Source organism: Rhineura floridana, chromosome 4 (assembly GCF_030035675.1).
Source record: "Rhineura floridana isolate rRhiFlo1 chromosome 4, rRhiFlo1.hap2, whole genome shotgun sequence".
NCBI lineage: Eukaryota > Metazoa > Chordata > Lepidosauria > Squamata > Rhineuridae > Rhineura > Rhineura floridana.
In genome coordinates, this window is record NC_084483.1 from 6,897,968 (window position 1) to 6,917,248 (window position 19,281).

Below are 19,281 nucleotides of genomic sequence, written 5' to 3' on the forward strand. Positions count from 1 at the left end.
TTGGATTTTCTCCTGTCCAGGCCGTTCATTCCTTCATAGTGCATTTCTCTCAAAGCAGAACATTGTATGTTGCATTCTCCCACTTGTTCTTCAAGCACTGGGAGATCTAGGCTGCCATAATCTTACTAAAACAAATATGGAGAGTGCAAGAGTTGAAAATACCCCCTTCAGTCAGTGCCCCCCCATTACATTTTAGGCAACATGCAGTTCTGGAATAAATCTATTGTCTTTTTAGCAATTCATACTATAGTACAGTTAGGAAATCTGGTTTTTCATTTCAGCTTTGCTACTAAATACAGACCATTCATGCCAGTGCATTCTCGCTTACAGATAATTTATATTATATATCCACATTTTAGTGAAAGGACAACACATTCTGTAGTACACTTGGTAAAACAAGTGAAGAAGATAGTGTTTTTAAATACCACAGGAAAAGGAAATGGCATTAGGCAGCATTACATACGTCTCTATTATTTTCTCTGTTCTTCAGTATAGACTAGGAGGAGCTCAAAGTGGCTTCATTTCTAAAATTATACAGCCACGAGAATTCTTAAATTAATTAAAAATCAGCCAGGCATTTTTTTTAACTTTTAAACTGCAGAATATGAAGGTCAGAGTATGGGGCAAGGTCAGTAACAGGATTACAGTACTCCGTGAATATGGCTGATTTTTAATTAATTTCAACAAATTATGAGAACTCTGGCATAAAAAAATCCAAAAGTGGTCTGGGTTCCCCCCCCCTCTTTTTAGACTTTGAACTTTCGATTCTCTCTGACTGTTTTATGTATCGCCATGAAAATTTACAGGGTTGTTAAGCAAGAGTTTCTGAGTTCAGGACTATACGTTTTGTAAGGTTTTGTTTTGAAATGAGTTTATGGGAAGCATCAGAATGGCATGGGGGGTACTTTCGATTTAACATTGCAGAAAGTGAAAAATCCACTCTGGCTATAGTATACACCCACTCTTGTGGCTGTATAATCAAACTTTAAAAAGCAGGGAAATTGGGCAGCTATAGTGAATGCACCAGGGGAGCATGAGACTTGACCTCCTCTCTGAGATATTGTACTGCCCTACAAATTCGTCAAAATGCAAACACAATTTGGGTTGCTCTTTCACAGTCCAATCCACTTCCTATGTAGCTTGGAAGAATGTGGTAAGCTGCCCAATTTCCCACTTTTTAAAGTTTGATAGACATGTCTGTTGGCTATAGGTACTTTCTTAAACTGCAAGGTTTTTTACCTATTAGTGAATTTAAATATATGCAGAATTGTTTTACTCCCCATTTAATTGTAATTTTCCTGTTTATGTATTACACTGACCATTGCCTACATCTGTGGAGTTTACGACTGTGTTAACTAGAGACTGACATATATAAAAGAAAAAATACATAGAATGCATCATCTGAAAACAATTTTTCTAATAAATGTTTAATATTCAAACATACAGTTATTAATGTAAAAAAGGGGGGATCATTTGGCAGTATTCTGCATCTAACTTTTCCTTCTTTACAGCTACTTCAAACTTTTTTGGGAAATATTACATATACGCTTCCCATCCTCAAATGTTCAGTGCAGCAAAACAAATACAGCTGCAGTTCGTGTACTTCTAGGAACACAAGTAAAAGGAAAAATACTTAAATATTGAACCATAAAAATACCAAATTCCATGCCCCCTAGGGTAGGGTTGCCATAATGCCTGGTTAGCCTGGTTTTACCCGGATTCTTTCTATGCCACCCGGCGCCCGCTTAGCTTGTTAGGTGGCCAGGATTCTCAACTTTAAGTTAAAAAAAAAATAAGTTTCTAGGTGGTCCGGCTCTTGATATACATCAAAACGTCAGCCGCCCCCGACTGTTAAATCTTTTTTTTAAGAAATCTGTACTGTATAGCACTTCTTAGCTCTAACCCCGCCCATTCAGGATTGCAGCCAATAAGTGAAGCCAGGGTTGTGTTTGGTTGACCTGAGGCAGTGTCTAGAAAACCTCATTGCAATGCCAGAAAATGGTGGTTTCCCCCCGTTTATCTAAAAATCTCATAAATTGGGTAAGCATATACATTTCAGGTTTTTCCCCTCTTGTGTGCAGGAGTCAGATCCTGGGCAGTGTTTTGAAAACCTTCCCAATATTTGCTTTTGTGGGGGTAAAAGCAATGCTAATCCCATATGCCCAGAGTAAATCCCATTGAATTCAACTGTTGTTCCCAAGCTACTGCCTATGGAAGTAGACCAAACCATGTGTGTTTTCTCTCTGTCCATTATTGCTCACTGGAATTGGGTTGGCTGTCAAAGTGAGTTTATAGCAGCCCACAGGGTAGACAGAAAGGGTAGAGAATCTTCTTACTCTTACTCGTTTCTCAAACCTCTTTCTGAAGGGTCAAATCTGTTAAGAATTTTGGAGCAGTCATGTTAAAAGATAGGGGCAGGGCACTGCAGGCAGGGGGTTCCCAACCCTGCTTGGAGATGGATGTCTTTGCAGAGGATCCCTAGTCAAGGTTTACCAACAGCACAATCCATACTATATCTACTCAGAAGTAAGTCTTGTTGAGTTCTATGGTGCTTAGTCCCTTAGTAAGTGTGTTTAGAATTGCTGCCTTCGGGGACATCCATCTTTACTCCTGAGTGCTCCCATCTACCATCTCCACAACACTAGGCTCCTTTCTCCCTACAATGGCCTTCTGGTGACTGGCCTGGCCTGGGGGCACTTAAACCCTTCTTGCTGAAAGCAAATGGGCTAGATTAATTTTTCCCTACCTGGGCTCCATATTATAGCTAAGATTTCTATTAATTTCCAATCAGAGAAATGGGTTTTTTTTCATTGTATACTCTAAACAACTGTGATTGATGCTTAATGTATCATGCTTAATGACAGCACTAAGGCCCATCCCTGTGACATCACTCAGGAGTACCCCCTCCAGCCCGGCCCTGAAATTTCAGGCTTTGGGATGCTTCTGACCTGGCAACCCTAATTCCCGCCTTCCATTGTTCTTAGCCAATGAGGGACACCACAGTTGTCCTGGAAAAATGAAGAATTTTAGTCTGCTTGCCTGCTGCATCTGCAGAATCTAGCAGGTTAGAAAACTGCACATGCCCACTTGATCAACACATGCAGCTCCACCCCTTACCCATACACTTTCTGGTTGCGTCAGCAAGGAGGAGCAGCTTTCATCTCAGTTGCCTGTTTCTCAGGATATGTGTCTTAAGTGGTGAATGCAATGGGAGGGTCTGCCTGTCATCATGGAGGATGGAATAAAAGGGTTTGATTCCACCAAACACTCCCTCCCCTGAACAGATAGAAGATATAAAAGCAAACCTCTCTGTAAAAAGGCAGTGATACTAGCATTTGCATTTTTCAGCCCTGTACCCACCTTATTAAATGGTGCTTACTCCTAAGTAAAGTTGCATTGGAATGCAGCCTCACTCACCCTGTTGCCTGACAGAGCCTCTGTTCAGCAATTCAGAAAAGGCTAAAAAGCATTTTTTGATACATACCCTTCTTCAAAATGACGGGCAGGCATCTCCCCACCAAAGATCACCCTACTTCCATCACCCCAGGGATGGATGTGTGTGTGTGTGTGTGTGTGTGTGCATGTATACCTACACGCATGTGTATATATATACATACACACAGAAGCGCTCCCTCTCTCTGTGCATATAATCAATGCAGTGGGGGGTATAACTTCACCCCCCCCTTAAGACTAATAGGAATTGGAACAGCTACCCTGTCTAATGCTACCACAGCTTGCCAGGTCTCTAGAATTCACTACATTTTTATTTTCTTTTTTTTAAAAAAGGTGCCAGCACCCAGGTGTCCATCATGTTCCAGCCTTTATCATAGAAGGCTCCATTTCCCCTCTATCTGATCGGATATGTTAGAATCGGTGTACTAAAGACACTTATTACATGCTCAGACATGCTCCCTTTAGATAAGATGATTGACAGAACTGATAGAGGTACGCCTGGCTCCTACATTATTATCTTTCCGGCGCCAGGTAAAGACCTTCTTATGCTCCCAGGCATTTTAATCATTTTAATCTTTTTATCTTTTTAATCTTGTAATACTAATCCTTTTATCATCTTATATTTTGTTTACTTGTATTTTGTTTTCATTGTGTCTTATATGTTTTGTGATTTTATTATGATGATGTATGTATTTTATCCTATTCTGTTTACCGCCCTGAGAGCTACTTGCTATGGGCGGTATATAAATGTAACTAAATAAATTAAATAAATAAATAAATAATATTGAAATCTTGATTTCTAGCTGCGTTAAAAGTCGTATGATTTTATAGTGCTGCATTGACTTGTTTTATGTTTGTTGTGCATTTTTATTTTTTTACTATGTTTGCAAGCTGCCCTGAACTCCGTTTTTAACAGTGAAAAGCAGGGCTGTGGAGTTGGAGTCGGACAGTAGAAAAATAGATGAGTCGGAGTCGAAGGTTTGACATACCGACTCCACAGCCCTGGTGGAAAGGCAGGATGTAAATCCTCTTCATAAATAAATATTCCATAATAGGCATTTAAGGTTGAAAATGAAGGATTTTTTTAAATCTTCAGATCCTCCCCCAGTTTTTGGTGGTAATTGCTAGGCACAAAGCAAAACTGGACAATGCAACTTTTACTATGATTAATTTGCCTAATCAGGACATGATTTGCATAATATGCAGATTATGAACCTAATTTATAATTTGCATAATATGCAAATCAGCCTGCCCGGATTTGTGGGATTGGAATACGGCGACCCTACACTAGGGACACATGAACATAGCTCTGTAGACAGGAACATATTATCTCAGTATCCTGTTTTAGAACTCCGGTCGAACATATGTTGTAACTGAAAGTTTGTTGCACAGTACCGGGTATATTCCACACAAACACCATATATAGAACTAGGTGCACCATTTGATAAATGCTTCTATTTTTAGAAATTGACATATTTTTAAAGCAGTTGTAGCTATGAAGACAGGCTTGAAAGTGTGTAAGTGATGACTGATGATTTCAGAAGATGTGGTAGCTGGACTGAGTAGGGAAAAACACACAAAAAGAATACACTTTCTGTTACTGTCCAGAGTCCTCTGTGGCTATAGCAGAGCTTGGAAAAGTTGCTTTTTCAAACTACAACTCCCATCAGCCCCAGCTGGCTCGGGCTGGTGGGAGTTGTAGTTCAAAAAAGTAACTTTTCCAAGCTCTGGGCTATAGGTATACCCAGTTTACCCACACACTGTATTATGTGCACCAGCTAGTTACCAAACCCTCACTGTTTTTTAATTTTTATTTTTTATATGCGATTTATTAGACGAGTTGCATACAAATGCTGTTATTTGTGAGTAGCTAAAACAATTCAGTCCTCCAAATGATAGAGGGTAGGCCGAGGTTGAAATAGATGCCCTGTTAAATGAATATAGCTCTTCAGCAAAGTGTTACACCCACACAGAAATGAGAGAATAGGAGCTTCCTGGAAGTGAAACAGCGAGTGCTGACCTTGGATTTTTCACTCTGTTGTATTAATTGCTTGCTGCTTCGTTCATCATTGCCACATGATTGCTGAAAACTGGCCAGTTGCAAAATCCTAGAATTTGCTTAAATGAAGGATGCTGTGAGCACTGTTAATTTTATGGCTGTAAGTGTTTTCTTATAGTATTGATATTAAGATATTTTCTGAGAAATCTTGGCTCTTGATTTTAACCCATCTAACACAGATGTTTTCATCAAGATACCATAGTCGTGTATTGTTATATTGTCGCAGCTGGAAAACTCTGTCAGATTGGAGGCACTGAAAAGTAGTTTGAAATTCTGGAATGGTGGTAAATCGTTTCCCTCCCTCCTAAGATCCTAGAGGCAAAAGTAACCCCCCAGATGCTCTATAGAGAGGGAATACTGGTGAAGGAAGAACTTTTAGTACATTAAAAAATGAAACTTAAATCTTTCCAGTAGAAATAAGATCTCATTTGTGTTTGTTTACTGGATTATATATCTATGGTGGAGGAAAGGCTTCTCCAAATTTGTTTTTATGAGAAAATGCAAAATAGTTCTCTAAGATAGGTCTCTTGGAATCAGAAAATGGTTAGATAGTTAATTTCCATTGGTCTTCTGTTATTTTTTTAGTTTGAGTTGCAAACTAGAATTTAAAAATAGATTGAGAAATAGACATGTTTGATGACCAATTTGGAGATAATTTTTTGGAATGCAATGTTTAAGTTCCTTTTTTTATTTATAATACTTACATCCTGCTTTATAATCTCGAGAGACTCTCAACATGATTTACAAAAATTATCAAAATAAAATTGCACTCAGATTTAGTACAGGGACAGGAATTACACATGAGGTCCATATGGAACCGGGATTATGCCGGCAGCATGTCCTGCTGACATCCTTGTTCTTCCCTGGTGTTATACCAGGCGACGGTTCGCACCAAGATCCCTCAAGAAAGGGAGTGGGCTAAACAGCTGGATCTTGTTCAGCCCATGATGGAAGCTGTCTTTCTTGGCTGGCAGTTGCCCACCAACAGCTTTGACCAAGGTACTCCAAGGCAAGGGAGTGTGGCTGAGCACCTTGTCCTCAGCTCATGATGGAGTTTTCCCTGGCTGGCAGCTGTCAGTTGTCATGGCTACGAAAACTATCAGACTGGAATACATTTCTGTCAAGAAACCTTTTGGGCTTCTCAGATTCAAGTAGGTACATTTTCCATTCTTACCTGGATGTTCTTAAATATCCCTTCAATACCATTGTGGTGGCAGAGAAGGTGTATTAGATTTTGACATTAGATGATCAAATGTTCTGTCTTTCAGAATAGATAAAGTATAAGTAACGTGTGGGCTGTGAATATTGGCCCAAAACAGAAAATAATATAGTTTTTACTCACTAACAGTGAAAAGTGTCCTTTTCTGCCTTTATGGTAGTGTAATAATATTAAAAAAAGAATTCAATAGTGGTAAATTTCAATCAGAAGGACACCTGAATTTCTACCCAAACCTTTTACACAAGACAACATGGAAGAATTATCCATCTCTTGGAGGGGGAGGGTTTTTGGACTTAAGGTTTTTTTCCCCATTTACTTTTGATACCCTGGTCAAGGCAGTAGTTTGATGATGATTTTTGTTTGGAGTTCATCCTTTCATATGTTCCCTTAAATTTAGTCACCAGTAACTTTCTTATATTTAGATCAGTTTCAGCTCTGATTTCCTGATGCTTGTTTGACTAAGCTGAAGTGAATTCAGTGAAAGGTGGGAACATAAGAAGAGTCCTGCTGAATTGGACCAAAGGCCCATGTAGTCCAGCATCCTGTTTCCCACAATGGCCAACCACATGCCTATGGGAAGCCCACAAGCAGGATGCAAGGTTAATACCCCTCTCCTCCTGCTGTTTGCTAACAATGGGTATTCAATTGCTGCCAATTGGAGTCTTTTTCTGGTGCTAATAGCACCACACCAGGGGCGGGGGGACAGGATTTTTGTCAGGACTGTTAAAACTTCCTTCCCCATGTGCTCTGGATAGAAGAAAAAAAAATATTGTAGGATTAGCCTTAACACAATCCTTTTTAAACAACAGATGTTAGATTTTTTTAAATTGTGAAAATGGAAATCCAATCTGGAAGTCTAATGTCATTTGTCCTGGAATAACAGAGAGAAATATGAGCTATTAAGCTTGTGTTGCAGACCTTTTAATTGTGTGTTGGTAGTGGTAGTGTGGGTGAAGTTGAGCATGGCTGCAACGAGGATGATAAGGGGACTGGAAACAAAGCCCTATGAGGAAAGACTAAAAGAACTACACTTGTTTAGCCCTAAGAAGAGAAGACTGAGCGGAGATATGATAGCATTGTTCCAAGTATTTGAAAGGATGCCACACAAGGAGGGCCAGGATCTCTCCTCAATCCCAAAGTGCAGGACATGGAATAATGGGCTCAAGTTGCAGGAAGCCAGATTTCAGCTGAACATTAGGAAAAACTTCCAGACTCTTAGAGTGGTACAACAATGGAACCAATTACCTAGGAGGTGGTGAGCTCTCCAACACTGGAGGCATTCAAGAGGCAGCTGGCCAGGCACCTATCGGGTATGCTCTAATTTGGATTCCTGCATTCAGCAGGGGGTTGGACTAGATGTCCTTTTAGGCACCTTCCAACCCTATGATTCTATTTAATGGAAAAATGAAATAGTTTTAGTGAGTTCTGATGAATTAGAATTTTTAAAAAGTGAATGTTTCAGAAAGGCGTTCAGGGTGAGGTTTGGATTCAATACACGCTAGCAACCTATATACAATTGGAAGGCATGGAATGCCTGAGAGCTAATTGAAATTGAGTTGAGAACTTTGAGTTGTACTGTAGTTTGGTCAACTGCATTAAATGTGGTCTTGAGACTCCTATCTTAATAAGTGGTTGCTGTCAAAGGAACCTGAGTCCAACTCCCTCACCCCCAAGGCAATTGTTCCCGCTCCCCATGCCTCTCCTTACCCTGGGCTGAGTTATACCCAGTGCCAACCCTGGCACCACCACCACTTAACCTGGTCTTCCACTCTGAGCAAGGGGAACTCGGAATACCACTGGACTGGTAGAGATTCCCAGGACTTGGAGCTACAGGTACACTCACAACTCTGGAGCCTCCAGCGCAATCCCAAAACGGTAGTCAGTAGCTTTGTGATCAAGGTTCTGGTTTCAGAGCCACCATTCCTGAGCAGCGTACAATTTTCTTTAAGCCCAAACACCCTTAAAAAGGGCTAGGCATCGTCAACCTTTCCATACATAATTGCTGTAAACCGCCCAGAGAGCTTCGGCTATGGGGTGGTATATAAATGTAATAAATAAATAAATAAATACAACACAGTGAGGAGTTCACACAGTGAGGGGTTCACACAGATAAATCATAACAAAACTTACTAGCCTAAGCTAATACTCACACCATAAAGTGTAAGAGCCTGGTCCCCTGCTGGCTCATTTTACCCCAAGACTTCATATAGGCACTTCAAAATGAAATAGGAATGAGGAGGACCATTAACTGAAGAGTCACTACTCTTTTATGGGGTTTTGCCTGGTAACAGCAAGAGGGCCAATTAACCAGTCCTGGCACCTCTAGTTGATGGAATAAGTTCACAGCAAGGGCAGGGCAACTAATTTATGACAACTCAGGCCTCCTGACCTTGGTACCAGGCAGAGTAGATAAGGTTCAGCTGCCTCCCCGTTAGAATAACAAGCTGCAGCTGGATGGTATGAGATGCCCTAATTTTTCCCAGCCAGAGCATCCCAGGAACCTATGTGAAATATTCCCCACAATTCTCTCTGGCTGAACCATTTTACTTTGGTCAACCTTAAGCTATTGACAGTTGCCGGTCCCCAAACTGTGCTTATGACACTAAAATCACAGCCAGTTACTTCCCTGAATGTATTCCGCAAAGCCTTTTCAGACAGGCCTTTGGGACTTCCGGGGAGGGTTAATTTTCAGGACTAACTGCCTATTACTCTGAACTGTTATCATTTCTATTTATAGTTTCCTTGTTATATTGTATTTTATGTGTATTTTATTGTGCTGCATTTACTGCAACTGATTTGTACGTCGCCTAGAGTGGCCATTGGCCAGATAGGCGACACATAAATTAAATTATTATTATTATTATTACTTTGTGAGCTCCGTGACTGGATTTCCTGCTGCTATTTCTCCACTTAATTTCAGTTTCCTCTCTTGTTAATGGCTTCTCTTTTTTTTTTCTCCTTAGGGATTTATATGACCTTGCTATACTTCTAGCATGATGACAGCCATCTTGGAACGGATCAGCACCTTGTCCATCAGTGGACAACAACTCCGCCGGCTCCCGAAGTTCCTAGAAGAAGGCTTCCCCAAGATGCCTTGCACAGTCAGAGAGTCTGATGTGCCACAACTTTTCCGGGAGCCATATATCCAAACTGGGTATCGCCTCACAGGACAGGGCTGGCGCTACTACTTCTTCAGTCTCTTCCAAAGACACAATGAAGTTGTTAATGTCTGGACCCATCTGCTGGCAGCTTTGGCTGTGCTGCTGAGGTTTAATGTTTTTGCTGAAGCAGAGGGGTTGTCTTTGGAGGTCCACTCTTTGCCTCTCTTCATCTTTGTCCTCTCCTCCGTAACGTATCTAACATGCAGCCTCTTGGCTCACCTCTTACAGTCTAAGTCAGAGATGTCACACTATACCTTCTACTTTGTGGACTATGTTGGGGTCAGCATATATCAATATGGAAGTGCCCTAGCCCATTTCTATTATAGCTCTGACCAAGCCTGGTATGACAAGTTTTGGCTTTTCTTCCTGCCCGCAGCTGCTTTCTGTGGATGGCTGTCCTGTGCCGGCTGCTGCTATGCCAAATATCGTTATCGGCGTCCTTACCCCATCATGAGGAAAGTGTGTCAGGTGATCCCGGCAGGGCTGGCATTCATCTTGGACATCAGTCCTGTGGCACACCGTGTGATTATGTGCCATCTTGAAGGTTGTGAGGAGACAGCTGCTTGGTATCACACCTTCCAGATACTTTTCTTCCTAGTCAGTGCTTATTTCTTCTCCTGCCCAGTTCCAGAGAAATACTTCCCAGGCTCGTGTGATATTGTTGGCCATGCCCACCAAATTTTCCATACCTTCTTAGCCATCTGCACACTCTCACAACTGGAAGCCATCTTCTTGGATTACAAGAACAGGCAAGATATTTTCCTTAGGCGGCATGGATCTTTCTCCATCATTCTGTCCTGTGGCTCCTTCTTTGGCCTAGTGGCTTGTAGTGCTGTCACCGCCCACTTCTTGCAGCGCAAGATCAAGGTGGAGCTGGCCATAAAGGGATCCTGAGGGATTGCCATGGGGACAGGGTTCAGTTGCAACCTGTTTGAAGTAAGCCAGCAAAAAGGAACTACATATAAATACTGTATATAAGTAAATTAACCAAGGGGCTTGCCTCTATAAATTATAACCAAGGAATTGATTGCAGGCTGGAACTATCTTTTTTCCCTTAAAGCTGCCTTATGTCCTAAACGTTTTGTTTTACTAAAGTGTACCAATTGCTGGCCAAAGGGCATTTTGGACATCTAACTAAATATACTTTTTAGGCAGATTTTTCTAATGGTTCTGCTTTAAGTTATCTACAGAAATTGGTATGCATGTGAAAGAGAAGAGGGGACTGATGAATAATCAGAAGGGGAATCACTCATTTACAAAAGCCCAATTCTTTCTGAGATTGCTTGGATTATACTACTTCAGAATGGAGGTCTGAGTTCACATTACTGAATACCAAAAAGGAGGGTGGATCCCTGCATACAGGAAACTAGAATGTCACGGAGAAGACCAAACTAGAACTCTTCTCTCTGCCATGCTATTGCATGGATTTTGTTTTTGTACGGGGAGCGTTTAATAATTTGAGGTCCCTACCTATGACTGGGAATGGTAGAGCATAGATACAGGTTTATGACCTCAGGAGAACTAATCCACAGTCTCAAGAATATGGTGCAGATTGACAGGACTCATAATCCAATTTGGTCTAGTCCATTTTAGCTGCATTTGACCTTGATATCACCAAAGTCAGCTATATTCATCCAGCAGGCTTGAGTTTCCTCCTGAGTTGTATTAATATTTTACATGTCAGGAACAAATATTTTACATGTCAAACAGGAGTACAAACAGGAGTAATAGCTGGTCTCAATAATCTGTTTCCTGCTCTGATTTAGGTATTTGTGAATTCACAACTCTTGTGTGGGGAAGAGTGCTTTAGTTTTCTTCAAGTAAGATGGACTGTACTAGTACATCAAAATTCCATTTTTCTTCTCTGTGCGTTCCTTTTTGTCTAACCATTGTCAGCAAATCCTCCTCCTCAAAAAAGACCACCCCTCCAGGGTTTTGTGTGTGTGTCCTCCAGTCACCAACTATATGTTCTCCCTTCCCACCCACCCCCCATGATTCCTGAATCAGCTTGGTGAGTTGGGGAAGGGAAAGTTAGGGAATGAGGCCAAACACACCTTTTTATCTTGTCGTAATCTATTAGCTCTCATCATTTTTCTTCCCTTGTTGAGATATTTCAGATAGTGCAGCACGTTTCCCTCTGCACTTCTTTAAGAATCTTTGGAAAAGAGGAGAGAAGAACACTTCAACAGAACAGATATAAGGAGGATAGAGGGGGAGGGGTGCTTGGACTTGCAAGCAGTCCATTTTGTAGAGGTTCAGTTGACCACCCTACAGTGAAAGTTACTACTGTAAAGACTAGTGTTGACCATAAACTTGCCTCACATGTTTTCTTTGTTCCTTACCCTCCTAGGTCCTTTCATCCTCTGACTGAAAAAAATCAATAACTGCCATCCCTTTCTAGGAAAGTAACTTCTTGTATCTACAAAAGGCTATTTTTGAGACTTTTTTCTCCCTATCCTATTTCTGTAGCCTCCATTGCACATTCCCATCCAAATCAGTTTTCTGGGTAATGTGGTACATTTTTCAGCTCCCCCCCCCCAACTCCCTTTCTTAATTTTAGGTTTCCTCAAACCACTCTAAAAAAGGCAAGGTGAATTTTGCCATCTGAAAACTAAGATATGGGAGCTTCTTCCCCACGGTAGCACCAATCTTTGTTAATGTGGGTGAAAAGAAGGTACAGTGTTGCATGGGAGAGTATGCGCATATGTGAGCCACACAGTTTCTGCTAATTCTGCTATTTTTCTGCTTGCCTGTTCGTTGACTGGAGCCCAGCATGGATTGAGCTCTGGAACCTGTGTGGCTTTTGAGAATGAGATACACTGAATGGAACTGCTTGCACCATTACCCCCACTCCAAAATATAAAGGTCATATGCAGACTTTTTCCTAGTCCGTGAAGGAAGGCCAATTAGGCTGGATTTACATATGCATCAACATGAGGTGGTGAAGTCCTGAGGTTACAGACTATACCACTTTAGACTGCTTTGCTTGTACATAATATTTGAACACACACACACATTATCTAGAATAATTGTAGCCTAATCTCTCCCTGCATTTCTGGTTTAATATTTAGAGAGCTTTTTTTAAACATAGGTGAACATTAAAAAAAAAAATTCACATCTGCAGAGTAATGAGTACAGTCCATTCTGCCACCTAATTCTTCTGCATATTTAAATCTGTCCATAAGATATATCTTAGTCTGGGATAAAATATTTGGAGTACAGTACAGCTGTGTGACATCTTTTCAGATGAAGCAAGGCTAGTATGACTGACAGGTCTTTGAACTGTCAGTATAACAGACATCATTGAGAAAAGGACCCTCAGTTCCTTCCCATACCTTTTCCCCGTCTCCAACTTCAAATATTTTAGGTACAGCTCCATTAAAGGTTGGTCTATTCTGACCTAGCCCCACCTTTTCAAAAACAGTGGCTAATCATGTGTTAAAGCAAAGTTCCAGCTTGTTTTAACAAACAGTAGCATGCAGAAATTTAGCAGTAGGACTGTTCATGAAAATTTAAAATAGAAAAAAAGCCTTCTCAGGGATTGCTAGTGAGATACAGAGCCATTCTTTTGTTAGAGCAATTTGAACACATGGTAGGCTTGACAGCGAAGAAATATCACTGTAACCCAGTGGCTCTTTGGCCTAGGCCAGATGAGGCTGTGTTCAAAGTTCAGTTTCCATGGGACCAAGCTTCCTTTGTTGCAGAGCTTGGAAAAGTTACTTTTTAAAACTATAATTCCCATCAGCCCCAGCCAGCATAGCCACTGGATTGGGCTGATGGGAGTTGTAGTTCAAAAAAGTAACTTTTCCAAGCTCTGCTTTGTTGGTAGTAAATGAACATGAAATACTGATTTCTCCCTTGGCTTGAAGGATATTTTTATACATGTAAAATCCACTCCTGTACAACACTGTCTGCAATAGTCAGTGAGGTCTCTCATTCAAGCTCAGGTCCTTGAGTGTGGCTTCATTTACTACCTTTGAAGCTGAAGTTTATGTTATGTATATGACTCAGAATCGCACATGCAAAATCATATCCCAAATTTCCAGTAAAATGTCATTTTCAACTGAGAGACTCCACTTTTGGCATCATGGTGCCTTCTAGCATGTCACTGTATTATGTGGTATAAAATTCAATAACAACAGTAAATAACTTTCCCAAGTCACTTCAGAGTCTGAACTGTGCGTATCTAAGAGCTATTCTACACAATATGCAGAATATGGCAGAACTGGGATAGAATTCTGGATGGTACTAATTTGGAAATCTGTGTGTGTGTGTGTGTTATTTTCAAATACTCTCCAATGTAAAAAAAAAAAAAACCCTTCCTTTAAGTAATAAACTAGTACATTAAAGGAGTGGGATGTAGCAAACCGTCTTCTCTGATGTGCTGGTGTACTACATGTGGTGGTGTTTTTACAGATGCGAACATTGAAAACTATGATGACCCACCCCACTTGCAGGCTGAAGTGGTATAGTTCTGTTTACCACTTTATCCACAATGTGTAGATCATTTTACACAGATTGGGATGCCTCTTCATGAATTTTGGTGAAAGTGTGTTTGCTTTATGTAGATGTAAAGGTATTTAGTCTAATGATTCAAGTACACCTCAGGCTTGTGGTCATGAAGAGTTGTTACTATATAAGAAAGCTCTTCAATTATGTGCTAAAGTTGTTTGGAGAACTCTTACCAGCTTGAAGTTAAACGCAGCTAATTTCAATTTTAAGCTGCCACAAGGAATTTAAACTAACCTCCCATAAAAAGAAACGCATGAAATTTAATGTTGGATATCTATAAAATATAAGAGAATGGATATGTTCATCATTCTAAACTGATGGGCTATATGAAAATTCTCAGTGATTTTAGATCACCACCTAGTGGTATAATAAACCAAGATTTTCTGATAGCTTTAAAACCTTGGGTTTTTGGTGTGTTTAACTTGAACTCAGCAGAGTTACTTTTCTTTTTATTCAGTTAGAGGTTTCTTTATAAATAAAAGTGTAATTTGACCAAAGTTGCTTTTCTGCTATGAACTATAAAATACTAGCCTGTTGCTGTCCAGTTCTTTGTGTCTTCCCAAGTTACATTCGTAGTTCCTCTAGTAGTCATTAGTTGAATGTATACCTCATACTTGGTTGCCTAAAACCTGGTATTAAAAGTGATGCTCCAGTCACATTTAATGTATTCAAAGGTTTGCAACTGGCATCAGTGGACCTAGAGCTAAACATATCTTCTGAATATCATTTAGTTTGGAAGAGCACTTGAAGACCAGTCTGTTGGTTCTGAAAGCAACTTCAGTGTAATAGGGTCCTTTGAGATCCTCTCCAACAACATCTTCCTCAGATGCTTCCCAGAATCCATTACTGCTATTTCTGTACATTTCCAAGGAGGCAGCCAGGACAGATATGTTCATTCAGAAGTTGATGTGCTTCTACAGAACAATCAGAAAGACACCATTAGATACTCTGTTAGTTTTACGTTACAGAAGTCTAGATGATTGACAGCAATTGAAATTATAGGCCTATTTATAATTACAGTTGTTCCCAAAGAATCAGTGGGTTAGAACCAAACATTATCTGCCATCTTTAGCCTCATGCCTTATATATGGTTGTTCGTTTCAACCACTTGGATTTGGTATTTTGACAGAGTGGGGGCACAGTTATATGTAATTATTATTTCCAGTACTTGTTCTTAACAAGAGGAACACATGCTAGATGCTTCAGGTGTGCCTTGGGTGCTTATCCCTATCAAGTGATAGTTTTTATTATTTTAATAAAAACATTATTAATAAAAATGAGTGGGAGATTTTGTATTTTCTTTCTTCAATGAAAGAGAATGTTGGTTTTGATATTACACAAATGACTGTTCCCTGCCTATCTCCTGAAGTCTGTATTACTAATAACATTTGAACATTTGTACTGTATTAACAATTGTGTGTAAGGGGAATCAAAAGTAAAAGTTCTAAGAAATTTAAAATATTTGGTGTATTATGTGAAATCTCTTAAACCATAGAGTGTATTGGAAATACATCCGTGTGACTTGCAAAGTTGGAAAATACTCTCATTAAAGCTTTTAACTAGGGCCAAAGTTTTTATGCTTCTCAAGTTATGGATCTGTCTTTGTCATCCATATAAAGAACCATTAACACTGAAGATGCTAATTATAATACAGTAATAGTAGTTGTCTGTGGAAATGAGAAGAGAATAATAGCTGTCTATTTCATTAACCTTTTTCTGTGGAGGTCTGACAAGACAGGCTACAATCCAGCCAAAGTCGAGAGACTTAAGTACATACTCATATCAGTGTGACTCAAAAGTGTTCATCTTTGGCTGAATTATTCCCCAAGTGTTTTTATTAATGGATATTGTATGTCACAGTTAGGGACAGGGATTAGGGAGAAATTCGATTCAATTCTTCTTTAAAAGCATATTTACTTAATTCGCATTTCCAAAACAATATGTGAACTGAAACACAGCCATCGTTTGAAATTCACACTTCTTTGAATTTTGTAATGCAACTCTCTAGCCACGTAACGTGTACAAAAATAAATGCATACACTAGAGTAAGGAGTGCATAAAAATGCATATATATTACTGAACATAACACACAAAAATGATTATTAGGATTTTACAAAAGTCCTATATATTGATGAGCTTTGCATACAAAGTGAAAATTACAAAAATGTATATATTAGGAGAAATTCACACTAAAAAGCTGATGAATTTTCATGACGACTAAGAAGAAAAGCAAACTGATGTGAAGAACTGAACTTAGGTTTGGAGGAAAAAGCAACGAAGAGAAATCAAAATTGACCTATTTGTCCATCCCTAGTCACAGTGACACGTATTAATTTAGATTTGTAGTTTGCCCTATCATAAGAGCTCAGGACAGATAACAGTATTGTAGCAATCTAGAAGATATGGATATAGAGAGATATATACATTGCCTTGGAAGAATATCCCATTTGTTTCAAATAAACTTTCCTTCAAGTAGGTGTGGTGTAGCATCACAGCCCAGCATCCTACCCCACCCCTCTAATTCCTATGCCTGGTCTATTCTGCTGAAATATAATACTGTTTTATGTTCCTGCTGACCTTTCATAATTTCACTACTTCCACCAACTGCACCACTCCACTGCACTCTTTGAAAACCTGTGCAATAATAAGACTCCTTTGGGCAAGGAACATATGAAAGAAATCAGTGGTGCTTCTCCTAAGCTTTTAAGATTCTCAAGTCCAAGCCTGGCATATTTGATACACTGAACAACACAAGTTTCTATCCTGTGTAGATAGTGCCAAAACCAATCTCTAGCTCACAAGGTCACTTATAAGAATGTGAGTGGAACACAGCATTTGACTATTTGAAAAGTATTTTCACTAGAGGGAGACATGTTCATTGTTCAATCCTCAGACTGTGCTTTACCATTGAACTAAAACCCTGTCATTGCTTCATAGATGGCATTAAATTAAAACATCTAATTTTCTGGGGTAAAAACCTACCCCCAGAGCAGTTTTCATTGTGAAATTTCCACATAAGAAACTGGAATGGGATGGGAAGTAACCTTCATCCATCCAGAGCTGATTCCAAGCACCCTCATGGGTTGGGTGGGTGTGGTTTCAAATGCCCAGGGCATTCTCTTTGAAGGGCAAAATCTACCTTGGCGAGCAGCCTTGAGGGACTTGGGAAACCCAGCTTTGTTACAGTGTTGTTACCTAGCTGGTAGAACTGTGGTAGGAATGTACCTGGGGACAACTTATTCACCAGCATTGAGTTGGCTGAATATTTGCTTCAGAAAGATCTTGCTTATGTTGGCACCATTAGAAGGAATAAACCTTACATACCAATGGAACTGTTGCCAACTCTCCAAAAGTAAGTTTACTCTTCAATATTGCTTTGATGATGAACAATGCACACTTGCATCCTATGTCCTCAAAAAAAAGGAAAATCAGTGTTTCTACTATCAACCTCAGGCATTGCAATGCAACAAAAGGTGGAATGGATACTCTGGACTACCTATATAGACACTATACATGCATGCATAAAGTTAACAGGTGATCAATGATATTTTTCTTCAATGTGATCAATGTTGCTAACACTAGTACCTATTTATTTATTATTTAATTTGTATCCCGCCCTTCCTCCCAGCAGGAGCCCAGGGCGGCAAAGTGCTAAAAACACTTTAAAACATCATAAAAACAGAACTTAAAATACATTAAAACAAAACAGTGTTAAAAACATTTTTTTAAAAAACTTTAAAAGGGTTAAAACATTATTAAAAAACATATTAAGCAATTCTAACACAGACGCAGACTGGGATAGGTCTCAACCTAAAAGGCTTGTTGAAAGAGGAAAGTCTTCAAAAGGCACCAAAAAGATAGCGGAGATGGCGCCTGCCTAACATTCAAAGCGAGGGAATTCCACAGGGTAGGTGCTGCCACACTAAAGGTCCATTTCCTATATTGTGCAGAACAAACCTCCTGATAAGATGATATCTGCAGGAGGCCCTCACCTGCAGAGGCAGTGATCAACTGGGTATATAAGGGGTAAGGCGGTCTTTCAGGTATCCTGGTCCTGAGCTGTATAGGGTTTTGTACACCAAAACTATAACCTTGAACTTGGCCCAGTAGCAAATGGGAAGCCAATGCAATTCTTTCAACAGCTGGTTGACATGTTGGCGATACCCTGCCCCAGAGAGCAGTCTTGCCGCCACATTTTGCACCAGCTGCAGCTTCCAGACCAACCTCAAGGGCAGCCTCACATAGAGCGCATTACAGTAATCCAGCCTGGAGGTTACCAGTGCATAGACAACAGTGGTCAGGCTATCCCAGTCCAGAAGCATCCCCAGCTGTCTTACCAGCTCAAGCTGGTAAAAGGCACTCCTAGCCACTGAGGTCACCTGGGCCTCTAGTGACAAAGATGGATCCAGGAGTACCCCCAGGCTACGGACCTGCTCTTTCAGAGGGAGTACAACCCCGTCCAAAGCAGGCAACTGACCAATTATCTGAACTCAGGAACCACCAACCCACAGCGCCTCCATCTTGCTAGGATTGAGACTCAGTTTATTGGCCCTCATCCAGCCCATCACCAAGTCCAGGCAGTGGTCTGGGGCTTGCACAGCCTCTCCCAATTAAGATGTTACGGAGAAATAGAGCTGGGTATTGTCAGCATACTGCTGACACCTCATCCCAAAGCTCTTGATGATTGCTCCAAGGGCTTCATATAGATGTTAAACAGCATGAGGAACAAGATGGTACCCTGCAGCACCCCACAGCACAACTGCCAGGGGGCCGAAAGACAGTCACCCAATGCTATTCTGAGAGTGACCCTGGAGATAGGATCGGAACCACTGTAAAACAGTGCCTCCAATACCCATCTCACCAAGTCGGCCCAGAAG

The 19,281-nt window shown here is 40.3% G+C and overlaps 1 protein-coding gene across 3 annotated transcripts in view; it reads left to right on the top strand.

Annotated features, from left to right (window-relative positions):
• PAQR8 (progestin and adipoQ receptor family member 8) overlaps window positions 1-15,962 on the top strand; it is a 58,828-nt gene extending 42,866 nt beyond the window's left edge. The window contains exons 1-2 of one of the 3 annotated variants that reach the window (XM_061622317.1): window positions 5,555-5,612; window positions 9,695-15,962. In XM_061622317.1, the coding sequence (XP_061478301.1) occupies window positions 9,725-10,786 (1,062 nt within the window). In that variant the 5' untranslated portion in view covers window positions 5,555-5,612; window positions 9,695-9,724 and the 3' untranslated portion in view covers window positions 10,787-15,962. Of the gene's footprint in view, window positions 1-5,554; window positions 5,613-9,694 lie in introns of those variants that run through there. The other 2 variants (XM_061622315.1, XM_061622316.1) reach the window with 2 other exon arrangements.
• The last annotated feature ends 3,319 nt before the right edge of the window (window positions 15,963-19,281 follow it).